General features: G+C 53.0%; 1 protein-coding gene and 1 non-coding gene across 2 annotated transcripts; one reads left to right on the top strand and one right to left on the bottom strand.

Moving 5' to 3' along the window:
• The first annotated feature begins 17029 nt into the window (after window positions 1-17029).
• On the top strand, window positions 17030-24771 carry MLN (motilin). Its single transcript, XM_065913287.1, has 6 exons — window positions 17030-17146; window positions 18979-19083; window positions 20430-20538; window positions 22919-23055; window positions 24169-24240; window positions 24661-24771. Exons 1-6 carry the CDS (start codon window positions 17030-17032, stop codon window positions 24769-24771), a joined length of 651 nt encoding a protein of 216 aa, XP_065769359.1.
• TRNAD-GUC (transfer RNA aspartic acid (anticodon GUC)) lies at window positions 17976-18048 on the bottom strand. The gene has a single exon. It is a non-coding gene; the product is annotated as a tRNA-Asp (tRNA).
• Window positions 24772-27217: the final 2446 nt, after the last annotated feature.

The raw sequence follows: 27217 nt of genomic DNA, 5'->3' as shown, positions 1-27217 counted from the left end.
TGAGAAAATAATTTAGCAGGTTTTGGTGTAAAAGTGCAGCCACACTGCTCTTGTTGACGGGAGGATGGAGCTGATGAGAAGCGCACGATTCTGGAAACAGTATGGTGTTTCTCCCCCACCCTCTCTCTCCTTCCCCATCCCTCCTCTCTCCTCTCCCCCACCCCCCCATCTCCCTCACTCTGTCCCCCTCCCCTCGTGTCCCTTCCCCCACCCCATCTCCCCTCACCAGGCCAGCCGAGGTCAGGGCCCGGGCCCTGGATCACAGTGCTGTGGCCAAAGGCACTCTCGTTAAGGGTATGAGCGGGTCCCAGGGCATCAAGTCCAGCTAAGGTGAGAGCCACCCAGAGCGGGAGGTCTTGGGGAGGCGTCCACAGAGGCACAGGGCCTTCAGATCCCGGAATCAGGGCACCTGCTCACCCGTTTTACTTTACTGCTGGCTAAGCCCCCAAGGAAATCTTGCTTAAACTCTGCAGCTTAGTCTTAGCTAGGCTTTGCAAATTATGGAAATTAGGATCCTGTCAGAGCTTGGAAGGGTGGGGTTTGAGGAGAAGGGAACTGGCCTGAAAATGCCCACAATGGGGAGGTGGCGGGTAGAGCCCAGGAGTGGGCACCATTCAGTTAATTGCTGGGGGACCTGCCTCCATGGGTTGCAGGACACTTTGGAGAGGGTTCTGGGGAAGGCTGGGCTTCCTGAGCACAGGGGAAGGCGCTCAGAGCATCACGTGGGCATAGAAGGAAACCCAGTCCCTGCAGGTTCCCCATAAGAGCGAGTCTGGTTCCTGCAAGACTCTCCAAAGCCCCTGCTCCCCCTGAAATAAAGAGATGAAATAAGAAGGCAGCTCTCCTCATTCCTCATTGAAATCGGCTCCCACTCTGGGCCCAGTGAGTGACTGGCCAAGTTCCCTTGGGTCCCTATCTCCTTGCCTCTCAGTCAGAAGCTCCTCCACCAGTGAAGGGATCCCAGGTTCTTAGCAGGGCGGGCAGCCTGCCCTGACACGTGTCTGCCTTCCACATCAGCTCTGATTGACTTTTTACTTCCCTGCTTGTCCAAGCAATAATTAGGATCCCCTTTTCCCATATTAAGCAGCTGCTGTCATCACCACTTCATGCTTCTCCTAATCACATTTCTCCTCCTTCTCTTTATCCTGGGGGCAGGCTCCTGACAAGTCTGCTCTTTCCACTTCCCTGCACAGAAAGGCAGAAGGACGTTGGAGAGGAAGCTGGGGGGTGCGAGGGTGTGGGGTGACTTTCTTAGACTATGACAAGGCCGGCTATGACTTCCAAGGTGGGCCTGCCCTAAGTGGAACAGAAAATCACATCCAATCTCAGCAGGGAAACTAGTAGAGACCCCCGTGACGCCATGGTCCCCAACTCACCTGTCCCTGATGCCTGAGTCCCATCCTTAGAGATTTAGCCCTTTGAAAAGGGCATGTTATTAGCATAAATGTTTCTGGAGGCAGACTAGTTAAACTGCCCTGTGATTTCCAGTAGGCACCTGCGCTGATCCCCGCCCGCCCTCTCCTGCTCAGCTCTAGCCCAGCAGCTACTCCCAGAAAACTACATTTCCCAGGCTCCTCGTCTGCTGGCTTCCTGTCAGATTTGGCCAGTGAAAGCCTCTGGCTGGAGACTGGTAGTGGGGAGATGAGGCGCACCCTCTCCCTGACTGTGGTCTCTGCATGTGCCTGCTTATGTGGCCGCGTCTCTGCTGTGGCCTCAGCTTCCCCAGTCTGTCCCCTCCACAGTTCCAGTTCCAGCCTTGGGCAGCCCCTTCCCCACATTCCCAGCTCCTACCTGATCCCCCCCAGATCCTGGGCTGGGACCATCACCTCTATCCCCTGTACCTCCTCCTAGGCTGGGGCGGATTCCTGTGATCAGCAGTCTCTGGGCTGTTTCCCCATCTCCTGTTTTAGCTCTACCAGCACCTCTGTGACCAGTTCTGCATATGCTGTTTCCTCTATTGAAACTACCTGGCAAAAGTTCTCTCTTTTTTTTTTAACATGGACCACAACTTACACAGCAGCTTACGCTTAAAATGTTCAATGTGTATGGGTGTTAGTCCCTCAGTTGTGTCTGACCCTTTGTGACCCTATGGACTATAGCCTGCCAGGTCCCTCTGCCCATGGAATTCTCTAGAGAGGAATACTGGAGTGGGCTGCCATTTCCTTCTCCAGGGGATCTTCCAGACCCAGGGATCGAACTCAGGTCTCCAGCAGGCAGTCTTGTGCCTTGCAGGCGGATTCTTTACCGACTGAGCCACCAAACGCTGAACGTGGAACCATTAATTCCACCTCCCCAGAGACTCATCTCTTCCTTCCTCAGTCTTATCTAGCCCTGTAAATACCTCCACTGTCCACACAGCGCAGCACCCAAGTCAGCTGAACACCCTCCTTGTTTCTATTGTCCATACATCCAATTTATTACCAAGTCCTTTTGCAAAGTATGTATCCTGAACCCTTGGTTTCCATCAACGTCATCACCTCTCACCTGGCCTGGAGCCCCCGAACTCATGTCCGGACTTCTTTTCTTTCCTCTTTACCATCCACTGTCTTAATGGGCTTTTAGAAACCAAACTCAGATCCCGTCCCCCAGCCCCCTGCCTAAAACCTCGCAGTGGACCCCATTTGAATCCAGACTCCTGTCCAGGCTCAATCAGGATGTGTCCATTCATATATAACATCACCTGTTTCTGGCAAAAGCATAAGGAAAAAAAAGGCTCTGCTGGAAGAATGACGACAGGAGATTCTAGGTTTGGAAAATGGGCATGAAGCCTCTTTTGGTAGCACAGCCAGGTCAGAACATGCCCAAGTCTGCTGGGCACCACATCCCCCATCACTCCCCAGAGCGAGCCTGACTTTCCTCCCAGCTTTGGCTACTTGAGACTCAAAGTCTAAAGCAGGAGGGAGGTGTCAGCCAAACCCGCCCAAGTGCCATAACCTAGTCAAGAGAGAAAGAATCTAGCTCTCTGCCTTTTGTTGCTCTGCCGCCACCCCCCCCCCCAAAAAAAAATAGGAGAGGATGAATGCTGGGCAGACAAAGCGTGACAGAGACCCCCAGGTGGCCTTCAGGCATTACATGATCCAGCTTCTGCTTCTTCCTCATCCCCAGCGTATCCACCCCTCACCATCGCCCCCTAGGGTTCACTTCACACCATGCTGACCTGTCGGTTTCTAGAACACAGTCAAGCTCCTCCTTCTCTCTGTATTCCCTTTCAGGGCTGCCCCTCTCTGAGGAGTGGTGACTCGTGACCCCAGCTGCCCTGCATCTCCCCATTCCCCTGCTGGAGGGGTGAAGGAGCTCATCCCATGTCCAGCAGGTGCCTGGGCCGTGCTCCAGTCCACTGTGGTGTGACCCTCAGCCAGCCTCGGGGGCAGCATGTTTTTTCTGAGTCAGGAGTGTTGCCAGGGCTGTTTAGGGCCTCCCCTCTGGAAGGGAGCACCCTTGGGTGCCTGCCGAAGCCTCCTCCAGACCCAGCATCTTCTCCCAGAGCCAGGGCCATCCCCGGTGGGCACGGGCATCCCGTCCAATCAGTCCCTTCTCCCCAGATGCACCTCCCTCTTCCTTCCCCCGCCTCCCCTCGCCTCCCCCCACCACCCCCCACCCCCCGCCTCCCCTCATCTCTTCACCACCAACAGCTGCAGAATCTCAGAGCCGGAGAGCATAAGAGACAGGTGCTTGTCTTTAGTTTTATTCTTTTAAGAAGAAAAACAATGAAAGAGACAAACCCTAGGAAATCAAGTGGGGGAAGAAACTCAGCCCTGCATTCCGGGGAAATGTGAAATCAGTGAATTGAAATGCCGGAGATGAAAGTGGGGCTGTGGGGTGGAGCCTGTCACACCCGCGCCTACAGGGACAGTGTGGAGACGGTTGGGGACAGACGCAGGGCCTGGTGGGGGGCTTGACGTCAGCGCCCCCACTCTGCAGCCTCCTGAGTGCGTCCAGCCCTACAACTCACAGGACAGGCTGTCAGCCCCTCCCCACCACCACATCCTGTTTAAGTCCCCTACACCCTTCATCATTTAGAAGAGTGTTCCCTAATGGTGGTGTGATATGGATTTATAATAAGAAATACATCTTTGCCCCCCCCCAACTCCTAAAACCCTTGAAAGTCCGTAAATGATCAGAACAAGGGGAGCATTGTTTGTTATAATATTTGGTCTTTTGTCCTCTGTTCCTGAACAGCCCCCTGCCTGAGCCAGAAAGGTGAAGAGTCTTGTTATTCATAATAAGTCGCTTTCAACCAACCTGAGTTTATGTTAATGAAGTGACTTTTGGAAACCCTTAAGCATGGGGGCTGGTTGCCAGGGGAACCAACCATGTGATTTGAGGGTTGGCACTTTCTGCCCCTCCCTGCCCCCACTCCAGGGAGGCAAGTGGGGCTGGAGATGGAGTTCAATCGCCAGGGCCAATGATTTGATCAATCATACCTGTGTAATGAAGCCTTCATAAAAAAATCAAAAGGACAGGGTTTGGAGAGCTTCTGGGTTGGCAAATGCAATACACACCAAGAGAGGTACCCCGTTCCATGGGGGCAGACGCTCCCAGACCTCACCTGTGTATCTTTATCCGGTTGTCCATCTGTACCCTTAGACACAGCATCGTTTGCTGGTGTTGGAAAAAAATACAGGTGGCGCCGAGGTGGACTCAGCAAGAGACTGTGGCCTCCTTGGGTTTCTACAAAGCCCTCCTTTCAAGACCCCACAGATGGAAAGTCGCCCTCCTGCCCTTCCCTGTCCTAGGGAGAGTTTGGCCCTCAAGGAAGTGGACTGCATTCCTGTTTCCAAGGCACTGACCCCAGAGTCCTCTAGTCATTGACTATGACCCTGGATCTACTGGACACAGGAGGATTTCAAGTGGGTTAAGTTCTCAGCGGAAAGAAAAGTGGAGAAAGAGATGTGTGACATCTAGAGACCCATCCGATGGAGCTACTCACTGCTAGGCTGTGAGCTGGGGTGTAGGGGAGGGAACAGAGAAACCCTGGGGAAGGCGCAGAAATGCAGAGCAGCAGCCAGAGAGGTGGAGTGGTACTGCCCCCTGAGTACCTTCAGGGCGCCCCTCTATAGAACCTGAGCTGGGCCCAGGCCCAGAGCTGTCATGCAGGACCTCTGGGCAGCAGCTTATGAGATGAAGGGAAGGGCCTGCTACCCACCCCATGCGGTTACCACCACACCCAGAATGTTTAAACCTCCAATGAGCCTTCTCATCCCCACACAGCATCTGCCCATGTGGTTCTGTGGGAGCCTGGCCTCACTAAGCAGCTGAGAGTCATTTAGGACCAAGTAGGAGCATTCTCTGTGGCATGGCACAGAGCCTGTTGTGATGAGCATTGAGGGAAAATGATGAAGGGACAAACTGGACCTCCAGCACGGGCCTGACCAGGCCAGAGGCTGGGGGAAGGAGCCAGGCATGGCTGCCAGGCCGGCTCTTCTTTTCAGGACCCCTCTCCCTTGGACCCCACCCACAACAGGAAGGTTGATGTTCCAAATCTCTTGTTCTCCCAGCTCCAGTCAGGGCCATTCAACCTCACTTTGCTGCTGAGTACCCTTGAATGAGGGGTAATCATTCCAGAGACGCAGCAGGCAATGTTTTTCTGCCCTTAGGGGAAAAGGAAAATATGTCCAAGTCCATTCATTTAAACTATTCAGCCCTCTAAGTTCCAAAGTTGCTTGTAGGAGTGCCCTTCCAAAGCCAGGGTGGCCAGGGAGCCTGGTTAACTGAAGCCGCCTGGGCCTTCAGTACCACGGACAGCGCCCAGCCTGGCACCCCCACCATCCAGGTTGGAGGACGGGCAGCCGGTGGTACTGGGCCTAAGAAAACCCCATTCTTGAGGCCCTGGGAGTTTGTCCTTTTCACCGCTGCTTGAGGGGACATCGGATAAGGAATGTCACCGCCGGGGCCCAGATGCCTGGTAATCAACCATTTTCAGTGCCCTGCATGGAAAGGCAATTAAAACAAGAATTAAAAAGCCATAGCATCATTTAAAATCCAATAACACGGCTGGCCTGAAATGTGTCCTCAGTCTCTGGGGAAGGATGGAGGTGGCGTGTGGGGAGGTGTGGAGGACAGAGGGCTGTGACGATGAGGGAAAAGAGTCGGAAAGGGAGAAGGCGGTGGCATGGAAATGGAGGTTTCTGAGCCTCACGTGCCTCTTCCCCAAGTAGCCAGAGTCTGCTCACCCCGCTCCCATCCCAGACGACTGGCCTGAAGGAGGTCCCCTCCCCTGGAGTCCTATAGCCTACTCCCCTCTCATGGTGTTCAGCTTTGATTCCTGGCTATGCGTGCTCCTTCTCAGCCAGAGCATGTGTTTCTGTGGGGATGGACTGTAATTACATCATCAGTCCACAGTCTCGCCCCCCCCATCCCCTCCTAGCAAGTCCATCCCTACACTGAGAATAAGAAAGACCAGAATCCTTGAGAGCCTGTGTGTTAAAACACAAAGCGAGTCTGGCCATTTCCCCTTTTTGTTTTCAGTAACTTAAAAGGGTCCATGCACATCCCTTCATGTAAAAGCTCTGAGTTTGCTCTTCACTCCAAAGAGACCCAGAGAATTTCGAATCTGCTAAGATGACGTTAACCCTTTTCACATCAAATAAAGGCCTCCTGCAGGTAGTCTTCCTGTCACAAGCTGACTGCCTTGATGTGACTTGGAAGTGAGTGGGGAGACTTGATCCCTTTCATTTTCCCTCCTCCTTAGTCAAACCCTAAACCAGGAGGATTCGCGTCTGATAGGAGCTGTGCTCGCAATTTACGCCTCCTGTCCCTTGGGAGCTAACTCGTGTCTATTTTAAATAAATTCCCTCTTTTTTCTCTCCTTTTTACAAAGGACAACTGCAAAGCGTCTCTGAAGATGGCTTTCCTTTGGGGTGGAATTCAGTTCTGACAGTCAAACATTCATGAGACAGGCTCTGGGTAAATAATGATTAAATGGGATTATCTCTGTGATTAGGTCTTGTCTGAGACCTGGGGGTATTCCCTCAAAGTTCTGCAGTGTTTTGGGCGGCAGTTTCCCAATAACTTTCTTGCTCTTTCAAGAAAAATAATATCCCAGGGAGTGGAAAAGGAAAAGAGAGATGAATGCTGCCAGGGGGGATGAGGGTGAGCTCTAACAGCCCTGTCTTCAGGCTGCTCTGGAAAGTTTGTCCTTGTTTCAGGGCTAGGTAAGAGTAGCTAGGGCTTCCCAAGAAAGCCCATGGACAGAGGAGTCAGACACAACTCAGCAACTAAACAGCAACAACAGAGTCACTAAGGGCTTCCCTGGTGGTTCAGTGGTAAAGAATCCACCTGCCAATGCAGGAGACATGGGTTCGATCCCTGGGTCAGGAAGATCCCCTGGAGAAGGAAATGGCAACCCACTCTGGTATTCTTGTCTGGGAAATCCCATGGACGGAGGAGCCTGGGGGGCTACAGTCCATGGGGTTGCAAGAGTCAGCTTGGCTGAGCAACTAAACAATGACAACAGGAGAAGTTAGGGCTTGCCAGTATCTAAACTGCTCTCTCTAAATTCATTTTGTTGCCAATGTCCTGAACTCTGTGGTTTGAACACAAGTACGCCTCGGTCTCGTCCTGTTATCCCGACTGGGATTCTAGGGCCTGCCCACTGGCACATCCTTCACGTTGATGTGCTGCACCATAGACTACAAGGGTTCAGAACCTGAGACCATGCTCATTGTTGGGGGAAACCAGGTCTCTGCTCAGCCAGACATCCACAAAGAGGCCAGAGCTGTGAATAAAGAGGCCCCTAGCAGTGAACAATGCCCCCTGAGTTCCTCAGTGAATTCACCCTCCTACACACTTGCCCAGACCCCCCCCCCCCGGCCACCCAGCCCGAGCACTGGACCACAGAGGAAACAGAATTCCACCCCCTCCTTTCCCTGCCATTGCAGAGCGGGCTGGTAAGAAGGAGCCTGCCTGACCGCCACAACTGTCAATGGCGGAGGCTGCGTGTGGCCCGCCCCTCCCGTTAGCAGCTGTTGGCAGCCCCCCAAATCCAAAAAGCATCAGCCCAGCAGATGTGGGGGAGTCAACGACTGAGGGTCACTGATGCAGTGGAAGAGAAGAAGTTTGAACAGTTAGCGCCTTTTACCTGAATCTACCCTGGATTAGGCTGACATTTGAAATGACTTTGGCTCCCTTCCACACAGCATAAAACCTATACCAAGACTTCTTAAACATGAGAGCACGAACTTTCCTCAACCACCAGCTTCCCTAATCATTTATGAAAATGTGTCAGCTGTCCTTGCCTCCTTGTTCTAGCGCTTCATGCCCTGGGATCAGGGAGCTGGGAGCTGCCTGCCTCGAAGGGGTTGAAGAGAAAGGACATGCTTCAGCTTACGAGAGGCCAATCTTTCCTTAAAATGATTTTGTCACTTGCAAAGTCATCTGCTTTCTCTTCACACACATTCATCATCCCCATGAAAATATAAATACATAATAGTTAAAATTCAGTAAAAACATGACCCGGTGTCACCAAGCTCAGTTTACAGAAGGCACAAATTCCACGGCAGCCCAGGTCACAGACCCAGCTCTTAGCTAAACCTGCACCGTCCCTGGAAGGAGAGTTATGTGACCTCGTCTTCTTAGAGTTTTACAGCAGCAGCTTTCGAGATAAACCCCCATAAATAGAAAGGGAACCCAGAAGCAAGTTGGTGACTGCAACATTTCTAGGAGTATATTAACCACCTGGGGATGTATTGACCGGGAAGTCGGCAGGAATGCTGTTGTAAAACTCAGCCGAGTCCCCAGGTTCTGTGCACACTGTCGATAGTCCATGAGGCTGAACTGAATAGAATAGCATCTTATCGGATTGTTTCGGGTCCAAGTTGCGGGCGTCCTGTGGACTCCACGGGAGACCAGAGATAAAGGAATGTTCATTCAAGTAGCAGATGTAACACACAAACAAGAAACTCAACAAATCAGAAGTTAATTCAGGGTCTGCCCTCTGCATGTTCGTGTTTTCCTCTCCACGGGCACTATTTCTCTACCAGGGGTTCTTGGTCACGGCAATATCTGCTGTGTATCATTTCTCAATGAATCATTTGGGTGTTCTGCAAAAGGACCCTGAGCCATAGAAGGAAAAGCATAAAAATACCCCCACAGGTCACTAAAGCCTGTGTCTCCTGGGCCAAGGCACAGTCATTGCCTAAAATACATCTCTCAGTGCTTTGCCTGCCCTAGTTTTAAATGCCATGCCCATCAGCTAGGATTTTTGCCCATGAGCCCAGTCACACAGCTCCAGCTCCGTGGGGGGACATCAAGGGCTTGGAACCGAAGGGGGAGCAATAGCTATTCTTCCCCTAAATTACAGCTCCCACACTTGAGAAGCCAGGTTCTTTGCCTCTCTTTGGCCTTGGCTTAAGGTAAGCAGGGCATGTTTAATTCTTACCACTGTCCTGGGCATCTGACCTTAGGAAACCTTTCATTTTACATTTTGATGCCATAAGCTTTGGCACTCTCATCAATCCCGGACTCTTTCTGCTCACCGGAACTCCGTCATCCTCTAGACGGCAATCTCTGCCTCTTAGAGGGCATTGTTTGAGCCGCCATGCCTCCCCCGATGGGCTCCCAGGTGCAGATTTCCTTCTCTGCCAGCCCCTCCTGCCACCCACATCTCCTGAGCTGTGTCCTCGGGGCCTCGATGACACACGCCCAGCAGCTCACCTGCCCGTTTCCAGCTCATAGTTCTAACCTCCGACGTCTCCTTGCATTAGGTCTCTGTGAGACTGATGTTTGCTCCATCTCCCAATTTGGTCTCAGCTGCAGATTTAATTAACATGCTGTTGCCTCCCTGTTCCAGGCCATTAATGAAGATGTTATGGCAAGTAGCCGGCAAACAATATTTTCAAGGTCATGAGGAGGGAACGCTACGCTGCTAATACCTCTGCCCAACATGGGGGAATGAGGCAGTCAAGTGCCCACATACACTTTGAGTCATTTCCTCTGGGTTTTGGGAACTTCCTTCCTCTGACTCAGGTTAGGTTTTCACGTCTCCCCTCAGCCTGGCCCGCTGCACATCCGGGGCAATTCCCATTTGGAGAATGAAGAACATCAGATTATGCCTTCGTTTTATTTTTGGCCAGTTTCTAGCAGGAGAAACAGCCACTAATTGCACCTTTGGAGGGAGAGACGGTACACAAGATAAAGACAAAGGAGTCGTCATCAGGCTTGTTAGCCAGCCACCTCTCCATCCTCGAAACAACCGTGACAGGAGCAATACACCCTGAGGTCAAGGCCCCTCAGCGAGGGGAGCCCAGGTGTTCCCGCTGAGTCGGTTCCTAAGGGCTGATCCTCAGGATCTACAGCCTGGACAAGAGGCCCCTTCGTCCTTGCGGACGCGGGCATGAACCTCGTTTGTGACCCCCTCGCAGACCGTGAACCCCCCCACCGCCCGTCCCACTAGTCTCCCCCACCTCAGCGTTACAAGGAGCAGCCCTTTATGAAGCCCCGCTTGTCTTCCTTCCACACCAAACTGCAGATATCACAGCGTAACCCTGCAAATTGCTTGGATCAGAAGCATTGAATCACAGGAGCGATTCAGGATAATGCTATTTACGCCCAGAAAATTGATCCCAGGTTATTTACTGTTTCCAGCACTTCCCTTCTCCCCATCTCTCACTGCAGGCCTGTCTCCGGTTCCCAGACTCCTAATCATTTCTCAGACAGAGTGTCTTGAAGGTGTCTCTGGACCGGAGCCCAGACTGGCCCAGCAGAGTGTGAAGAGGTGGGGGGAAACAGCTTCACATTGCCCCCCGTGCTTGGCAGACAGGCTTGGCTCCCCCCCCCACCCTAGCTGCAGTCCTTCTGGGGTCCAGATCTGGCCTCCCCAAACCTCAGAACACAAGAGAACCACATTTGCGTGTCCCCGTCAGTCAGCTGGGACTGCATCATGGTCAGATGACTTGCCAGAGAGATGGGTTAGGGAGAGCCACATGTTTGGAGAATTTCTACCTGGCCTCTGTTACGGCCTGCCCCAGCTGTAAACATTCATGTGCTCACCAACCGCTGAGAGGAGAAATAGCGCAGTGGATTCTGAAGCCAGACTCCTGAGTTTGAATCCTGGTCCTGCTGTTTCAATAGTTGCATAATGTTGGGCCAGCTGTTTAACCTCAGTTTTCCCACCTATAAAATGGGATAATAGCCATACCAGCTTCATAGAGTTGTTGTGAGACCATCTAAAAGCTAACACAGGTGATGTCTGGCTGATATTTATTACGTATCAAACATCTTTAACACTCCAGACACTGTTAAGGTCAGGGGTCAGCAAACTTTTCCTATAAGGTCCAGATAATAACTATTTTTGGCCTTGTGGGTGATAATGTCTCTGTCACACCTATTCAACCCTGCGGCAAAGCAGCTCCAAAGCAGCCATAGGCTATGAGCAGAAAAGGAGTATGGATGTGTTCCAATAAAACTTATTTATAGACACAGAAAAGTGAATTTCCTATCAATTCACCTGCCACTAAGTATTATTCTTCTTTTGATTTTTTAAATTATTAAAAACATAAAAACTACTCTTAGCTCACAGGCTGTATAAAGTTAGAGGGCACGCTGGATTTGACCCATACTGGCTGGTCCCCGGTCGAGGCACTGGAGATGCAGATGCTGACATGTCTCACACAGGAGCCCGGGAAGGGTTCCTTCACGGCCCTCAGGTCACTTTGCCCCCACCATGGTCTCTGACATTGTCTTCAAAGTACCTCTTGGGTGGATGAACCTAGAGCCTATTATACAGCATGAAGTAAGTCAGAAAGAGAAAAACAAATATCGTATATTAACACATATATATGGACTCTAGAAAGGCGGTCCTGATGAACCTATTTGAAGGACAGCAGTGGAGACGCAGACAGGGAGAACAGCCCTGGGGACACGGCAGTGGGGGGTGGGGAGGCGAGGGCGGGTCAAGCGGAGGGAGGAGCATGGAAACACATACGTCCAGTTCAGTCACTCAGCCGTGTCCGACTCTGCGACCCCATGGACTGCAGCACGCCAGGCCTCCCTGTCCATCACCAACTCTCGGACCTTACTCAAACTCATGTCCTTCAAGTCAGTGATGCCATCCAACGATCTCATCCTCTGTCATCCCCTTCTCCTCCCACCTTCAATCTTTCCCAACATCAGGGTCTTTTCCAACGAGTCAGTTCTTTGCATCAGGTGGCCAAAGTATTGCAGCTTCAGCTTCCGCATCAGTCCTTCCAAAGAATATTCAGGATTGGTTGCATTTCCTTGCAGTCCAAGGGACTCTCAAGAATCTTCTCCAACACCACAGTTCAAAAGCATCAATTCTTTGGCGCTCAGCTTTCTTTATAGTTCATTACCATATGTAAAATAGATAGCCAGTGGCAATTTTCTGTGTGACTCCAGGAACTCAAACCAGGACTCTGGGACAACCTAGAGAGGTGGGATGGGGTGGGAGGTGGGACAGAGGTTCAAGAGGGAGGGGACATATATATACCTATAGCTGATTCATTTTGATGTATGGCAGAAACCAACACAATATTGTAAAACAATTATCCTTCAATTAAAAATAAATAATTTTTTTAAGTCCCTCTTGAAACAGGGGCAGTAAGACTTTGATCAGGCCAAGATTAAGAAATGGCAGTTCCGTTCCAATCCTTGGCATTCTGTGCTCTAATTCCTCTGAGATAAATCTCAGGCTCCAGAGACCCAGTGCACAAGAGTGTCACCAACACAGCATACTAGAGAAGGTCTAACCTCGCTCGCATCGGGAATAGAACACAGAGACCCAGCCGGTGGGAAGCTCTGCTGAACAGGGGGAGTTTAGAGGCTATCTGGGTTGGGTTCGAAGCACGGCAAACATCTGTTTTTTCCAGAGGGCAAAAGGCACAGCTGACTGAAGAATGACAGGATAGGGGTTCCTGGTGGAGAAGCAGTCCCCTTCCAGATGTTTGGGGCAGCCTCTCTGGAAGTCACTAATGACCAACGAGGTTCACCCAGGGAATAGCCTGGGCCCCCAGACTCTCGGGACTTCACCCCAGGCTGCCCAGCCACCTCCCCACCGGCCTCCCAGCCCCGCCTCTCCCTGCTCCAGTGCCTACACCCCAACACCAAGTGCCCCTCCTTCACCACACGTTTGTCATATGTCCTCCAAGACAACAGGGGGCCCCCAACCTCCTCCCCCATCAAATCTAAATCCTTCCGTTGGTTTCTAAGGCCCCATCCTCAGGTCCCAGCCTGACCCTCTTCCAACCACACAGTGGACCTTCTGAGACACCCCCATCCCGCCATCCTCTGCACCTGTGCACCCTGCATCCCGGAAACTCCCACTCCCACCTTCTGCCACACCTGGCCACGTCCAGCCTTGACCTTTGTAAGAAGAAATCCTGCCTTAGAATTGCAGAAGAGATATTTAATTGTCCTCAGTGTCCTTATCTGTAACATGGGATAAGGGCTTCCCTGGTGGCTCAGTGGTTAAAGAATCCTCCCGTAAATGCAGGAGACGCAGGTTCAATCCCTGGGTCAGAAAGATTCCCTCGAGAAAGAAATGGCAACCCAGTCCAGTATTCTTGCCTGGGAAATCCCAAGGACAGAGGAGCCTGGTGGGCTTCAGCCCGGAGGGTCACGAAAGAATTGAACACAACTGAGCAACTAAACAACAACAACATGGGGTAAACAAGAGCACCAACCTCATGGTGTTGCTGAGATTTGATTAGAACACAGGCATCAAGCGTTCCCTGAGGGCTGCCAGAGGTGCCACCGCGTTCAGGAGCCCGCGTGGGCAGCCTTGTCCAACTCCAGAATGCGTTCCCCTCTTCCCTCTTTGAGTCTTTAATGCTGCTACTTGGTAACATGTGGGCTCCCCTGTGGCTCAGACTGGAAAGTATATGCCTGCAATGCAGGGGACCCTGGTTCAATCTCTGGGCCAGGAGGACTTCCTGGAGAACGGAATGGCTACCCACTCCAGTATTCTTGCCTCGAGAAGTCCATGGACAGAGGAGCCTGGTGGGCTACAGCCGACGCGGTTGCAAAGAGTCGGACAGGACTGAGCAATTAACACTTTCTAACATACTTTGACGACACAATTACCACGAAAAGTTTCCCTGGATAGGTGCCCCCACCCCCCCCATTTAGGCCACAAACCTTTTGTACGCATTATGCCCTGTCTGGCCCTCCACGGACACTCTGGGCCTCCACGGCCCTGGGTCTGGACTGTCATTTTCTTTTCACAAATCTACTGAAACACTGCCACACACTCTGGCATCTTTTCTTTCAAGAGGGGCTTCGGGGAAAAGCTGAAGATAAGTTATCTCCGTAGTACAGTGCTCTGACAGGCCGACAGAGAATCTGATCACTGAAGTCGCCTGGAGACGCTCAGCAACATTATATATTTAAGTAATGAAAAAAAGAAAGCGCTTTCATTAAAATGACCCTCTGAGCGTCAGGTGAGTTCTCAGTGGACAGGAGGGTACCATCCGGGTGGGGGCTGGCCTGCACCGCACCCTGACTGCCCCCTGAGGAAAAGGCCTTCCAGGAAAGGCTGACATGCCCAAGCCCTGCCCGCTGTTTCTACGAGCTCCAGGAATCCAGACTCCTCATCCAGAGCATCCAAAGGTTTGGCCAAAGGTTAATGGACTCTAAGGGGGGGACAGGAGGTATATAAGGGCCAGTGGGACCAGCTGGACCAGCAGACAAGCAGAGAGAGCTGCCCGGCCCACTCAGACCGCACGTGCACTGTGAGTAGCCAGAGAAGGGGGTGGGGAGTGGTCAGCCTGAGCCCAAAGATGGGGTGTGCGCGAGCCCGCTGAGTCCAGAGCTCTCTGGGGTGAGCCCACTGTTCCTGCGGGTCTCTGTCACATTTTAGTACCTTCCTGGGCTGCAGACCGAGCGCCGGGTAAAGCCGCACACAGCGGGCAGGGCTGGAGGTGGAGTGGGGGGTACAAATCCCGGCAAAAAAGAAGCTGCCTAGAGACCTGGTCATCAACTGCAGGCCGGGAACCCAAGCCAGGGACCAGCTCGGATGCAGGGTCGGCCCGCCCGGCGTGGAGCCTGGGCTCTGGGAAGCTAACAAAAGAGCTGGGGCCCTCAGGAGAGTCGGTGGCTGGACAAGACCAGCAGGAAGAAGAGACCACCGACCCCTTGGCAAAAGCGCTTGAGCCCCAGCCGCAGGGATGGAAAAAGGCAAAGTCAGCAGCTCATCCTACAGTGAAAAAGCTCTCGCTCCCACCCTGAGCGGCCAGAACGCAAACAAACGTAGGTGACACGCCAGCTGCCAGTTGGATCACGAAAGTGAGCAGCAATTGGATGTTCACCTTCTTATTTAACGTTTTTATTGATTCTGATGGAGTGAATTAAACGTGAACACCAGAATGGAAAGAGATCCGTAGCCGCTCCACAAAGGAAATGAAGCACCAGCCGTGTGATACAGCGGGGTCCTGCTCGAGGGAGCGGGGCCCAGAGACCCTGCAGCAAGGGGAGGAGGTCTGCAATTCGAAGCCCCCCTCCTCACCGCGCCCTGTCCCCTCAACAGAGCATGGGGCCTCGGCTTCTGAGAGGCGGTCTTCAGCGGGTGGGTGGTCCTTCCCACCCCCCTAGAATGGCAGGCGTTGGCCATCTGAGCCCTTCTGTTCTCGTTCTTGGAGTTTAGCAACACCGGGAGACCATGCAGGACGGGGCGGCAAGAGAGTGAGAAGGCAGGGGGCCCTTCAGATGACCGAGGAGACGGGCCCTGGTGGAGAGGCAAGGTGCAAGCCCGCAGCCTTGGAAGATTCTCTCCAAAGGGAGGGTCGAAGTCGGAGCCAAAGGGAAGCTCAGGGGCCAGTCAGGGGTAGGACCCTCTCCTCCCAATGGAATCCAGTCCGCCCAAGGGCTGTGGGAACCCCGAGTTGAGCCCCAGAAGCTCCTAATCTGAACCCTGTATCCCCCCACCACTGCTGCAGCAGAGGCTGCCCCCGGCCTCCCCTCCCCGCTCGGGGGTCCTGCCCCCTGCGGTGCCTCCCCCTTCTGTGGGCAGAGGCCACGCGCACCAGGCCTCAGAAGGGCCGGCCTCTAGCCCCTACTGCCTTCAAGTGGGTCCCTTCACCTTCGCAGGTTTCCTCCCCTCCCCGATCACACCTGCTCCCAGGCTGGTGTGAGGAGGGTGTGGGAGACGGCTTGGAATGGGACCCCCCTGTGCTGGTGGAAGGAATCAACCAGAGGGGGCCACGCCCCGCAGGCCACGCCCCGGCCCCAGCACCACTCTGACCCCGCCCCTTTCTCAGCTCTGCACTCCTGGGGTCCCCACGCCCACCTGTTCCCTGGCGGTCTTGGTCCGCCAGCCATTCCCGACACACCCACTTCTGGGATGTTTCGGGCTCGCTCTTAACGCTGGCACCTTGCCAGCACTGGATATGTGTCGGGGGAGGGTTACAGGAAGGAGGTTGTTTCTAGATGGCGGCCCGCAGGCGGCTAGACTTGCTGGAGCTGTGGAGCCGCTTGCTTGAGAGCCAGCGCCGGCTCAGAGGGGCGGGGACCCTTCCCTGCTCTTCTGTGGGGCTCCAAGCTGGAGTTTTTCATCCGGCTCTGCTCCACCTGGGCAGAGGGTCTCAAACCCTCCCTCTCTAGACCTGGGGTCTTGGCCTGATACCACCAGGCAGGACCGGATGGGCCTGGATCCATCCCTCTTATCCTAATTGGCTCAGGGAGCAGGCAGGGCTCTCTGGATCTTGGGACTTGCTTCTACTGATAATCTAAGATTTTTTTATTGGCAATATGGGGTTGCTCCTGCTTCATTAGCCCAGCTGACCCCAGAAGACCTCCCCAGTAACAAAGGGAAGGGCCAACAAGTGGGATGATTCTTTTCTGGTGTGGGCAGGGGACAGGGTGGCCTCTCTCGGGGACTTGGGGCAGAGAAGGGGCTCTGAGCTCCTCTGGTACAACCCCACACCAGGCCCAAATCCAGAGAGGTAAGCAGCTTGCTCAAGATCACACAGGCCCAGGTGGGGCATGGACCAGAGCTGAGGGCGCCGGCCTTCAATGCAGTGGTCTGTCCCTGAGCCCTACACTGGGTGACAGGGGCTCCCTGTCATTGTCCAGCTCCAGAATGCTGTCCCGCAAGGCCACGGCCGTCCTCCTGGTAGTGCATGCAGCCGCCATGCTGGCCTCCCAGACAGAGGCCTTTGTTCCCATCTTCACCTACGGCGAAGTCCAGAGGATGCAGGTAAGATATTCCCAGGCTGCCCGCCTCCCCAGTGTGGCCAAGGTGACCCACAAGCCTGCTCAACGACAAGCATCCTTTCAGAAAACCCACGTTTAATCAGATATGCCAGAGACACAGAGGTGAGCCTGAAGAACTCCAGATAACCCCAGGCTCCAGCCATCCCCCCAGCCACCTTCACTCCTTCAGCAGTACCACAAAGGTGTCAGTGGCTCCCACAGGTGACATCTTTTCCTACCCCTGCCCATCCTTTCGGAGGAAGTTTTCAATTAACAAGCCAATAAATATTTGCAGAGCATCTCTGCAGCACAGAGGGGCACCCTGGGTGAGAGGTCAGGCACACAAGGAAATCTCAGAACCTCCCATCCTCAAGGAGCTGGCTCGGGAGCCAACATGAAAAATTCACTCATGATAGAAAACCAAGCGGGGAGATGTCACAAGACAGGACATGATTAATTGTCCAGAAGTGATGCTGACAGTATGCACTGACTTCAGGGGAGCAGAAAACACGGTGGGCTGGTGAAGAAGAGGGGAACCTGCTCTGGGGTCCCCGAGAGAGAAGGATGGACAGGTGGGCACAAACGTTAAAGCAGGAAAAGAAGGTACTTTTCTAGGGAGTGGCAGCCAAAGCCTTCTTCTCTTTAGAACCGAGAAGAAAACAGGGCCGGCTTAGTGGAACCTAGGTGGTAGGGCCTGTGGAAAACTGGGCTGCTGGACCCACCTCCTTGGGCCTTTTACCTTAGATGTCATGGAGTTCTGAGTGCCTTTCCACTTTTGTCTCTTGATCTCTTTTCTCTTTATTGGCTGTGCTGCACAGCTTGTGGGATCTTAGTTCCCTGACCAGGGATTGAACCCAGGCCCTCGGCAATGACAGGGCAGAGTCCTAACCACTGGACCACCAGGGAATTCCCCGTTTCTCTTAATTTTTTTTTTCTAGATTTTTTTTATGTGGACCATGTGGCTTTACAGGGGCCAGGCTGGACCCAGCTCCCCTTCAGGGGAGGAGAAAACACAGTGGGCTGCAAAGAGATGCAGCAGATCCCCTAAACCTACCTCCACCCACCTATCACTTGGTTCCCTCTGCGGAGAAGATGACCGACTGTCCCAGCATCACCGCTGCCCCGGGCAGGCCCAGAACTGAACCCCCAGAACATCCTCAGAGAAACCAAAGAAACAGGCTGTGTCTGACTTCAGTGCCCGGGGGCCTGGCAAGCAGGATGCCTGGCAAGATGAGAGGCTGGACAGAAAGAGCCTAATTCGGTGCTACACGAACTGGCAAAATGGCAGCGAGAGGGTGCTTGGCATTTATCTGCTCCGTGGTTTCCTCCTCGTTATTGCCAGGCACCGGGATTTTTATGAAGAAGCTGCAGACTCCTTTCTCCATAATTCATCTCCTTGTCTTGCCTCTTATAAATCACCTCCCAGGGACTCCAGTTTCTGGGCCACCCCATGGCGCCCTCACAGGCTGGGTCGTCTTGCCGTCTTTTTTTATAGGCTCTTTGCTATGAAAAACACATTTTCATACTTAATATGCAGGAAGGGTGGCCATTATTTTTAGCATGTTAACTTAATTAACAGTAACAACCTGGGTGTGATGTTTGAACTACAAAGGAAGGATTCCTCTTTGGGTTGACTTGGCGGTGGGCAAATCCAAGGACGGTGTGAAATCACCGGGTGTCTGAGACGCCCTGGGAGAGAGATGCCTGGGAAAGGGGGTTCTTTTGGCCTGTGCGGGGTGGGGGGTCAGGCCCCTTAGCACTCCGAATAGAAACCCCAGAGGGCCACGAGTGGTTGAGAGAGGGTGAGTTTTACACGATTTTGTGCTCGGCCCCTAGGAAAAGGAGAGGTACAAGGGGCAGAAGAAATCCCTGAGTGTACAGCAGAGGTCAGAGGAGGTGGACCCCGCGGAGCCTTGGGAAGAAAAGCAGGATGTCATTAAGGTGAGTAGAAGACACGGCGTGGGGGGGATGGGGTGTGGGATTGGGGAGGTAGTGCAGAGAAACCCAGTGGGGGGATGGTCCCCCGGGCATCACAGAACGTGCTGTGAACTAGACACTCAGGTGACGAGCTCCATCCTAGGAGGGATAGTCAGACACTGATGATGAGACAAGAAATCATTTTAGGCACCAAATAAGGAGGCCTGATAGACAGTGAGGGCGGGGCTGGTGGGGGAGGGGAGGGGAGGCCTCTCTCCCATTCTCTCCCCAGGGAGAGGAGGTGGCATTTGATTTGAAACTTGGAGGGTAAGAAGGGGCCACCCATGAAAGAGCTAGAGCAGGAACATCCCAGAAGAAAGAAGAGCGAGTGCAGAGGCCCCGCTCTGAGGCCCTAGAGGCCCAGGAGGGTCTGAGGGGGCCAAAGAGGCCAGTAAGGCCTGGGAGGCTGCTGAGGGTTCCAAGCTGGGGTGGGTACCTCTTGCCCCCTCTCCTTCACCCAGAACCATGAGATCCATTCTGGGTCATCCAGTCCAGCCTGTTCGTTTTAAAGTAAGAAAAGACAGTTCCCACAGCAACAGGCCGGCACGCAGGGCTGTCCTCCAGGCCTCCTGAGCCCACTTTCTACCCCCGGTGAGCTGGGTAGGAGAAGAGGGAGTGGGCCTGGGACTCCTCCACCACAGCTCTCCAGGGTCAGGGGGTCTCCAAGTCTGCCCGCTGGCTTGTGCAGCAAGACCACAGAACCGGGAAACTCTGTGGGTGCTGGTGAGATCAGCTGGCTCCCCCTGACTCTGCGCCCCCCTCCACCCCTCTTGGTGGAGAGCCTCCAGACAGCTCCTCCATCCAAGGGTAGCCTTGGGGTCCCCGCATGGACCCTGGAGCCAGGCCCCCTGGGTGCCCTTCTCCCTCTCTTACTGGGAACCTTGTATGACCTTGAGCAAATGACTCAACTGCTGTTTGTCCTCAGTTTCCTCATCTGCAAAATGGGAGCTCTAATAGTCTCTACCTCATAGGATTATTGAGAGGCTTAACAGGTCTTAGAAGGACACCTGGCACCTAATAAGACTCCCACGCGTTAGCTATTATCATTCAGGGGAAGGGGAATGGCATTTGCTTCCTCAGACTCCCCTCCAGAGGAGGCGAGGTGATCCTCCTCCCTCCCGGCTGGCCTCAGGCTCGGGCCCCTGGTGAGATTGAGGGGAGGGGCCAGAATTCCCAGCAGACCCCTCCCATCCCCCGCAGGATGGGGAGGAGTTGGGGGCGGTGGTCCTCGCAGTCCAGCCCGCCACCTGTAGGCACCCAGGGATTAACGGCTTGCTCTCCCTTCTTGTTAACGCTGCCTTATTTCACAGCTGACTGCTCCTGTAGAAATTGGAATGAGGATGAACTCCAGGCAGCTGGAAAAGTACCAGGCCACCCTGGAAGGACTGCTGCGCGAGGTGCTGCCATCCTCCCGGAACGGTACGGGGGTACGGGGCGGGCGGGCACCTCCGGGTTCACCTCCTGCAGTGCAGCCCAGTAGGGTTTAGGGGGGCTGTCATTTGTTTTTCTGCTTTGCTCTTGTCTTCTCCTGCAAGCACCCCCCACCCCACCCTATCTCCGAGGGGAGCCTAATCACGCCGCGGGGAGGGGGCGCGGGGAAGGGGCAGTGGTGTACGCGGAGGCGGGGTTCAGACGGCCGTCGCAGGCGGGGAGCCCCATTCCCCAGCCAGGGGCATCTCCAGGCCCCAGACCCCTTCCCCTAACATCTGCCTGGCAGGGGATTACAAGTGAAAAAGACCCCAAACCTTCCCCTGCAGAGATCCATTCCCTCCCTCCCCAGACGCCCCGAGGCTGGGTGGTGACTCTGAAGGAAACCCTGGGGCAGACTGGCCACAAAAGCTTGCAATTTCACCACCACCCCCGCCTATTCATTCTGCCAACCAAAGTCTTCAGCCCCATTTGGCATTGCCTGAGTCAAGGTCAGCCTGAGTCACTGGTGCAAAGCTAGGTCTTATCTGACAAACAGCTACTAATTTCTTCTCCTAGTCCCCAGGAGGAGAGGAGAGGGGGGAGGAAGTGTTGTTTGGGGGCAGGCAGGTTAAATTCCTAGCCCTAGGCAACACAGAAAGCTGGAGGCAAACCTGGCCAGACCTCCCCTCCTTCCTCAGACCTGCAGACAGATCCACAGGGATCTGCCGACCCTTCTGAGCTGCAAACCTCCTTTGCTTTTCTCCAACAGCCCGGTGACAGGCCACTCAGGGGAGAAGGTGGACAGAACTTGGGTCCCCTCGCACCCAGAGAGGCCCCAGAAATGCCCACGGCTCATCCATGGATTTGGAAGGAAAACACCCTCTCCCAAACAAATCCCCCACCAGCAAATAAATCATGAAATATACAGAAATGACTCTTGTATTTACTATTTTAATTTACAAAGGTCAGATTCTGGTCATGCCATGAAGGGGGAAATAACGCTCAGAGAGGGTTTGACCATAAATGGTGCGTATATTAGCAAAGTGTGTGCCTATGATCAAATATTGAGACCCATGGAATAAGATTTGGGCTCTTCTGTTCTACATGAGGAAAGTGAGGCCAGAGAAATAGCGTTTTTTTGCCCACATGCTGAGCCAGTGGCAGAACAAGCACTGGAACTCAGGTCTCCTGCATACTGGTCCATTTTCTGTTTACTGACTTGAGGTCTAATGGACCAAAGCATTTTAAGGCCTCTGCACTCAACCCCTTGCTGGGTAACTTCTAGCCAGCCCTTTAACCTCAATGAGCCTTTTCGAAGGCAAGGTGGTAATATCTGCCTTGAGATCTGGGGGTCGGGGACACCAGCAAAAAGCAAATTACTATTATTATTATCACCGTGTGACTACACGCTCCAGCATCTGCGGCAGAATTACACAGCCAACCCACTTATTTCTGCCTTCTAAACAAAACTGTATGGGAAATTTCACTGTAATTTAATTTTACCTTAATGGATGTTCATTTATTTATAAACTGGGGCCATATAGGAAGCACAGCTCCTTCCATCCATAGGTTACCAGCAATTAAACAGTGCCCACATCGAACTTTCACCCGCCCCAGCCACTTTAAGGGCTTAGCCCTGGATTAGTAGTCGAAGAAGACACGACTCCAGCCCTAAAAAGGATCCTCGTTTGGGGTGCTCTGCACGATCTCCCCCCAACCTTACATAGGACCCAGAGCCTGCACTGTGCACGCTCACAGTTTCCGATGCACGTACTGATCAACCCAAGCACAGCTGCGAGATCCCGGGAAATACTGCCAAGACAGCCGCTAATAAATAGGGAGAGAGGGCTGCAGCAGGGCACGTCGGAGAGTGCGGAGGAAAAGACAGGAATCTCGTTCTAAAGCCTGGGGTTGCAGGAACTGGATCCAGGACCCCTCCTCGCCCTTCCCAGCCCCCTTAAGTTCCTCCGTCTGTCAGTAACGCAATCCGAGAAGCAGAAAGACGAAAGGCTCTCTTTCTCGCGGTCCGTTTCGCGCCTTCCCCTCGCCCTCTGCTGGGGACCGCCCCGCCAGTGAACCCACCTTGCCCCGTCACCAGCAGGGGGCGCCCATTTCTGGGGCCAGGGTCCCCGCTCCCTCTGGGGGATTTTCTCAAAGCTCCTGAGGGTTGCACAGCAGTATTGAAACGTATGCCAAGGAGGGAAATGAGACTCCTGGGAGATTTCACCCCAGATGGTCTGCATCCTTTTTTTTTTTTTTTTTGCAGCGGGGCATGCGGGATTTAATTTCACCGCCAGGGTTGAAGCCCGCGCCCCCTGCATTGGGGGCGTGAAGTCTTAACTCCCCTCCCTGCGATGGCCAGAGAAGTCCCGGTCTGCATCTTTTTCAGTGGGAATTGCTTCAGCAAGCACAGCACCTGGGAAGCGCAAGGGTGCTGTCCGTTCCGCTGGACAGCCCCGCTGGAAGCTCCGCGCCGCAGCCGGCTTGTCCCCCAGCCTCACCCGGCGGCCTTTGCTGTGCTTCCCGGTAATGAGCCAGAACAGGGGCTCAGCCACCTGCTTCTGTATGCACGGCGCCCTGGCCGCCTCTTTAGAAGTGTCGGCGCCTTTCTCCTTCGGTTTTCCTCCTCCTGCCAGTGTTCGATTTCTCACCATCGGCTCAAATAATTCTTTTTTTTTCTAAGCGCCTCCATTTCCAGGAGATGGGACTCAATTGCTTACAGGACAGACACAGTCGTGGAAGGAATTAAAACTGGAGGATAGAGTGGTAGCTTGGGGAGGTTCTGAGCTGAGTCAAGGACAAAAGGATCATGTTTTCACAAAACAGAAGTAAAGAGAGACACACTCCTGGTTAAAGCTAGAGGATGCCTAGAGCAGGACCTGGCAGCATCAGACAGGGGAAGTGCCCAGAGGAACCAGGAGGGCAAAGATGCCCCTTCTCCCCGCATCCTGGTGAGGCTTATCCAGCAAAACCTGCAAGAATCTCTCCAGTTACCTGGCAATTACAGAGAGTTACAGATTACGAGTTTTCATCTGAAATGTACTTTTACACTTAGGACCATGGGTAATTCATAGGGCGACCTGAGCCTAGATTCACAAGACAGAGATGATGAGGCATTTTCTCAGTAACCACATCGGTGTGATTTTATAATTACTGCACTACATGGATCTGCCATGAAATTGAATAGTTAAAAGCAAAGAGTAATTGCTTGATATCTGTACTCTATAATTTAGTATAATCTAATCATGGACAAAGCCCAAAAGAAAATGTTCTGAAAGCATTACATTTTTCTTCATACACAATTCATTATTGACATCGGAGAATGTATTTCATGGCGCTAAAGGAACTCTTACTCACAGATATCAAAGTGTAAAAGTGGCCAGAAGAGTGAGTTTTGTTTAATTTTCAGCCGATGCTGAAAAGCAGGTGACATAACTGCTCACTGACCCCTTTCTGACACTTCTCTGTGACTATTTGCCCTTTCATTGACCTAGAGAGATAGGTCAGGATACTGAGATAAGGCAGCAAGATGTGGGACGGACCAGGGGCCATCCCAGACCAAATCTGAGCCAAAAATCACACCCACATTGTGTTTCCAGCCGTACTCTCCCAGGGCCACCGCCCCCCCCCCCCCCCCAGTGTGATGCCACCCGTGCTGTGGTTCAAAGGAAGCCCAGAATAGCCAAGAGGGATCCTGGGGCTGGGGACAAGGTGGATCAAGGGCAAGTCCATGGTCCCAGCGCATCTTTAAGGACCTGATAAATGTGTGTGGGGCTTTTTGCAGGAGGAGAAGGAGAAAGGAACCCACTAAAAGATTCATGGCTGTTATTATTACAAGGCTCTGCCAAGGCAGAGAGAGGTCAGCAGAACAGCAAGCAGTGTGGCAGCCCCCCGGGAATTCAGAGCGTCCTCAGAGCGGCCCCTCATCTCCACTAAATGTGTGGATGTGGTTACAAAGTAGATTTAGACATTGGAGCTTGTTTTCCCACTTTTGCCTTTAATAAATCAAGAAGACGAACCACAGCCTGAGCTGCTCGAGCTGCTCGCCTTATTTAAAAAAAAACCCACAACAAAGTGATGAGAAAGGAGGGCACGGATGCCCCGTTCTTGGAAATGTGTGTTCCCATACAGGCCCAGCAGCAGAACCGCAAGAGACATAGAAAGGTGGATCCGAGAAGGCCTGGAGGGGCCTCAAGGGCGGCTCAAGACACGACCAGGGCAGTGGTGCCAAAGGAGCGCTAAGACCAAGTGAAGCAGGGGATGCCGCTGGGAGGAGGCAGACCACGCTGACTCCACTGAAGCCGGTAATGAAGGACCCTGAAGGGTTATCAATCGAGGGAGGGGGCGGACTGGAGTGGGGAGTTCAGGAGGAGGATGCAGAGGCCCAAGGCTTGGAGGAACGTTGACCCTTAAGGTTTTTACTTCTTTTTTCACGAGGCTTTTTTTTTCCTGATTGAATTTTTCATTCAGATTGTGAGGCTTCTTCTTGGGGATGGGAGGGAGGGAAGCATGATTAGCAAATATGCTCTAAGTGTTGGCACATGACCCCCAAAGTCCTGCTAGACCCAGGGGGACAGAGGTGGACCAGTGTGGGGGTGGGCTGCAAACATGCTGGGTTCTAGGCTGGAGGGAAGACAGGGCTGGGGTGGGGTTAGAGGAGGGCCGTGGGTCACTTGGCCCTGGGTGTAAGTAGCAGCAGCCAGGACCCCAAACACAAGGAAGGATGACAGAGCCCATACTGGGGACCACCCCTGGGCATAGCTCCATTTCAGTATCTTTTTAAATCTCCCCAAGATCCACTGTGTGGAGATAGACCGTAACTCTGCAAAACGCTGTAACATTAAGTTTGTTTAAGCATCAGTTTCAAGCCCTCTTAGAATACACAGGGCCAGCATTGATGCTGAAAGGCTCATTCTTTATATATTGAACTGCACAGCTGCAAGGAGAGGCACAAATGTTACCAACTCATTTGTCATGCAAACAGTGCTTCAGAAAGAAAGAAAATACTATTATGTGGTATGTGTGTTAGGCAATCACTATATCAAATTCATGGCATTCCGTGCAAACACAGGCAAAGGAAAGGAAAACAACACTCGGTGAAAGAAACCACACCACATGGGAGCAGCTAAGCGGGGGTTGGGGGGGGCGAGGCTGACTCAGCAGCCTGACCAAGTTGGGGCTGTCACGTCCCCCCCAGTGTGACCAGTGACAAATGCCCCATGATAAAGCAAGTGGTGGGAATGCAAACACTGGGACCCAGGGTGGGGACAAGGTGGGGGTGGGCAATGGGAGACTGGGGGAAGGGGAGAACTGAACTGGAGGCATAGACAGGGAATGGAACTTATGAGGCTGGCAATAAGCATTAGGAAAAGGTAGCTGACGAGCCATGTGGAAGGAATACAAAGAGGGAGAGGGAGACTCAAAGAAGACCACGAACCACAGTGTTACTTCCATTTGTCAATACTCCCCATGCTTCCCTTGGGGGTTTCTCTGCTAAGAGCTTCATGTAATCAAACAGCTTGCCAGGTGGGAGCTTCCATACAGCACTGATGCTGGAGACAAATGGGTTATGTACAAACACTATAACACACATGCCTCAGTGTGCATGCTAAGCTGCTTCAGTCCTGTCTGACTCTTTGTGACCCCATGGACTGAGCCCATCAGGCTCCTCTGCCCATGAGATTCTCTAAGCAAGAATACTGGAGTGGGTTGTTATGCACTCCTCCAGGGGATCTTCCCAACCTCGGTTCTTTAACACTAGAACCACCTGGGAAGCCCAGTGTCTTGAGCACCTTATACAAATTGCCTCTTCTAATCCTCACAGCGACTTAGCACGCACACAGTCCTCACAGCAACCCTATGAGGTTTACTAGCCAACAGGCTAGAAATGTTAATTGGATATGATCGCACGTCTAGTGATGGAGTTGGGACTTGAGAACCTTCTCACTACCTAAATCCACAAGCGACACAAAACTACATCTCTGGAGTCTTCCCCTACCCAAGTTAAAGTGTTAGTCGCTCAGTCATATCCAACTCTTTGGGACCCCATGGACTCTCTCCATGGAATTCTCCAGCCAAGAATACTGAGGTGGGTAGCCATTCCCTTCTCCAGGGGATCTTCCTGACCCAGGGATCGAACCCAGGTCTTCTGCATTGCAGGCAGATTCTCTACCATTGGAACCACCAGGGAAGCCCCTCCCCCTACCCATCGCACCTTATAAAAATCCCACTATCTGACCACATAGCCTCCTCCCGCTGGCCTGAACTGCCCCTCAGAGCCCAGGGGCATGTGCCTTTCTGCCCTCATGATGGGATGTGGTGTCATCATGGGATGGCAGGAGCTCCTTTTGGGCTAACATCTGGCCGAGAGCAGGGCCTGCACCCACTTGGGGCTCAATGTCAGTGAGTGAAAAGCCAGGAAACACAGAGGCCAGCCAACCATGACCAGGTTGTACTGGGTCCCAGAGCATCCCTGGGGTCTACTCCACGACCCAAACAAAGCCCTCCCCAAGCTCGGAGAGAGGCAGAGGTTTCTGTCTCCCCACTTTTGGCAGGGTTCCTCTTTTCACCATTATTGACTAAAAAAATGCATAACCTAAAGGTTGAAAATTATGTTTTATTTGGTGGACGTTCTTAGGACTGTAAGCTCAGGAGACAGCCTCTCAGTTAACCCTGAGAAAACTGTTCA

Source organism: Muntiacus reevesi, chromosome 20, assembly GCF_963930625.1.
Source record: "Muntiacus reevesi chromosome 20, mMunRee1.1, whole genome shotgun sequence".
In the NCBI taxonomy this organism is placed as follows: domain Eukaryota; kingdom Metazoa; phylum Chordata; class Mammalia; order Artiodactyla; family Cervidae; genus Muntiacus; species Muntiacus reevesi.
The sequence above is the reverse complement of the archived record's forward strand: the minus strand, read 5'-3'. Positions and strand labels throughout refer to the sequence as shown.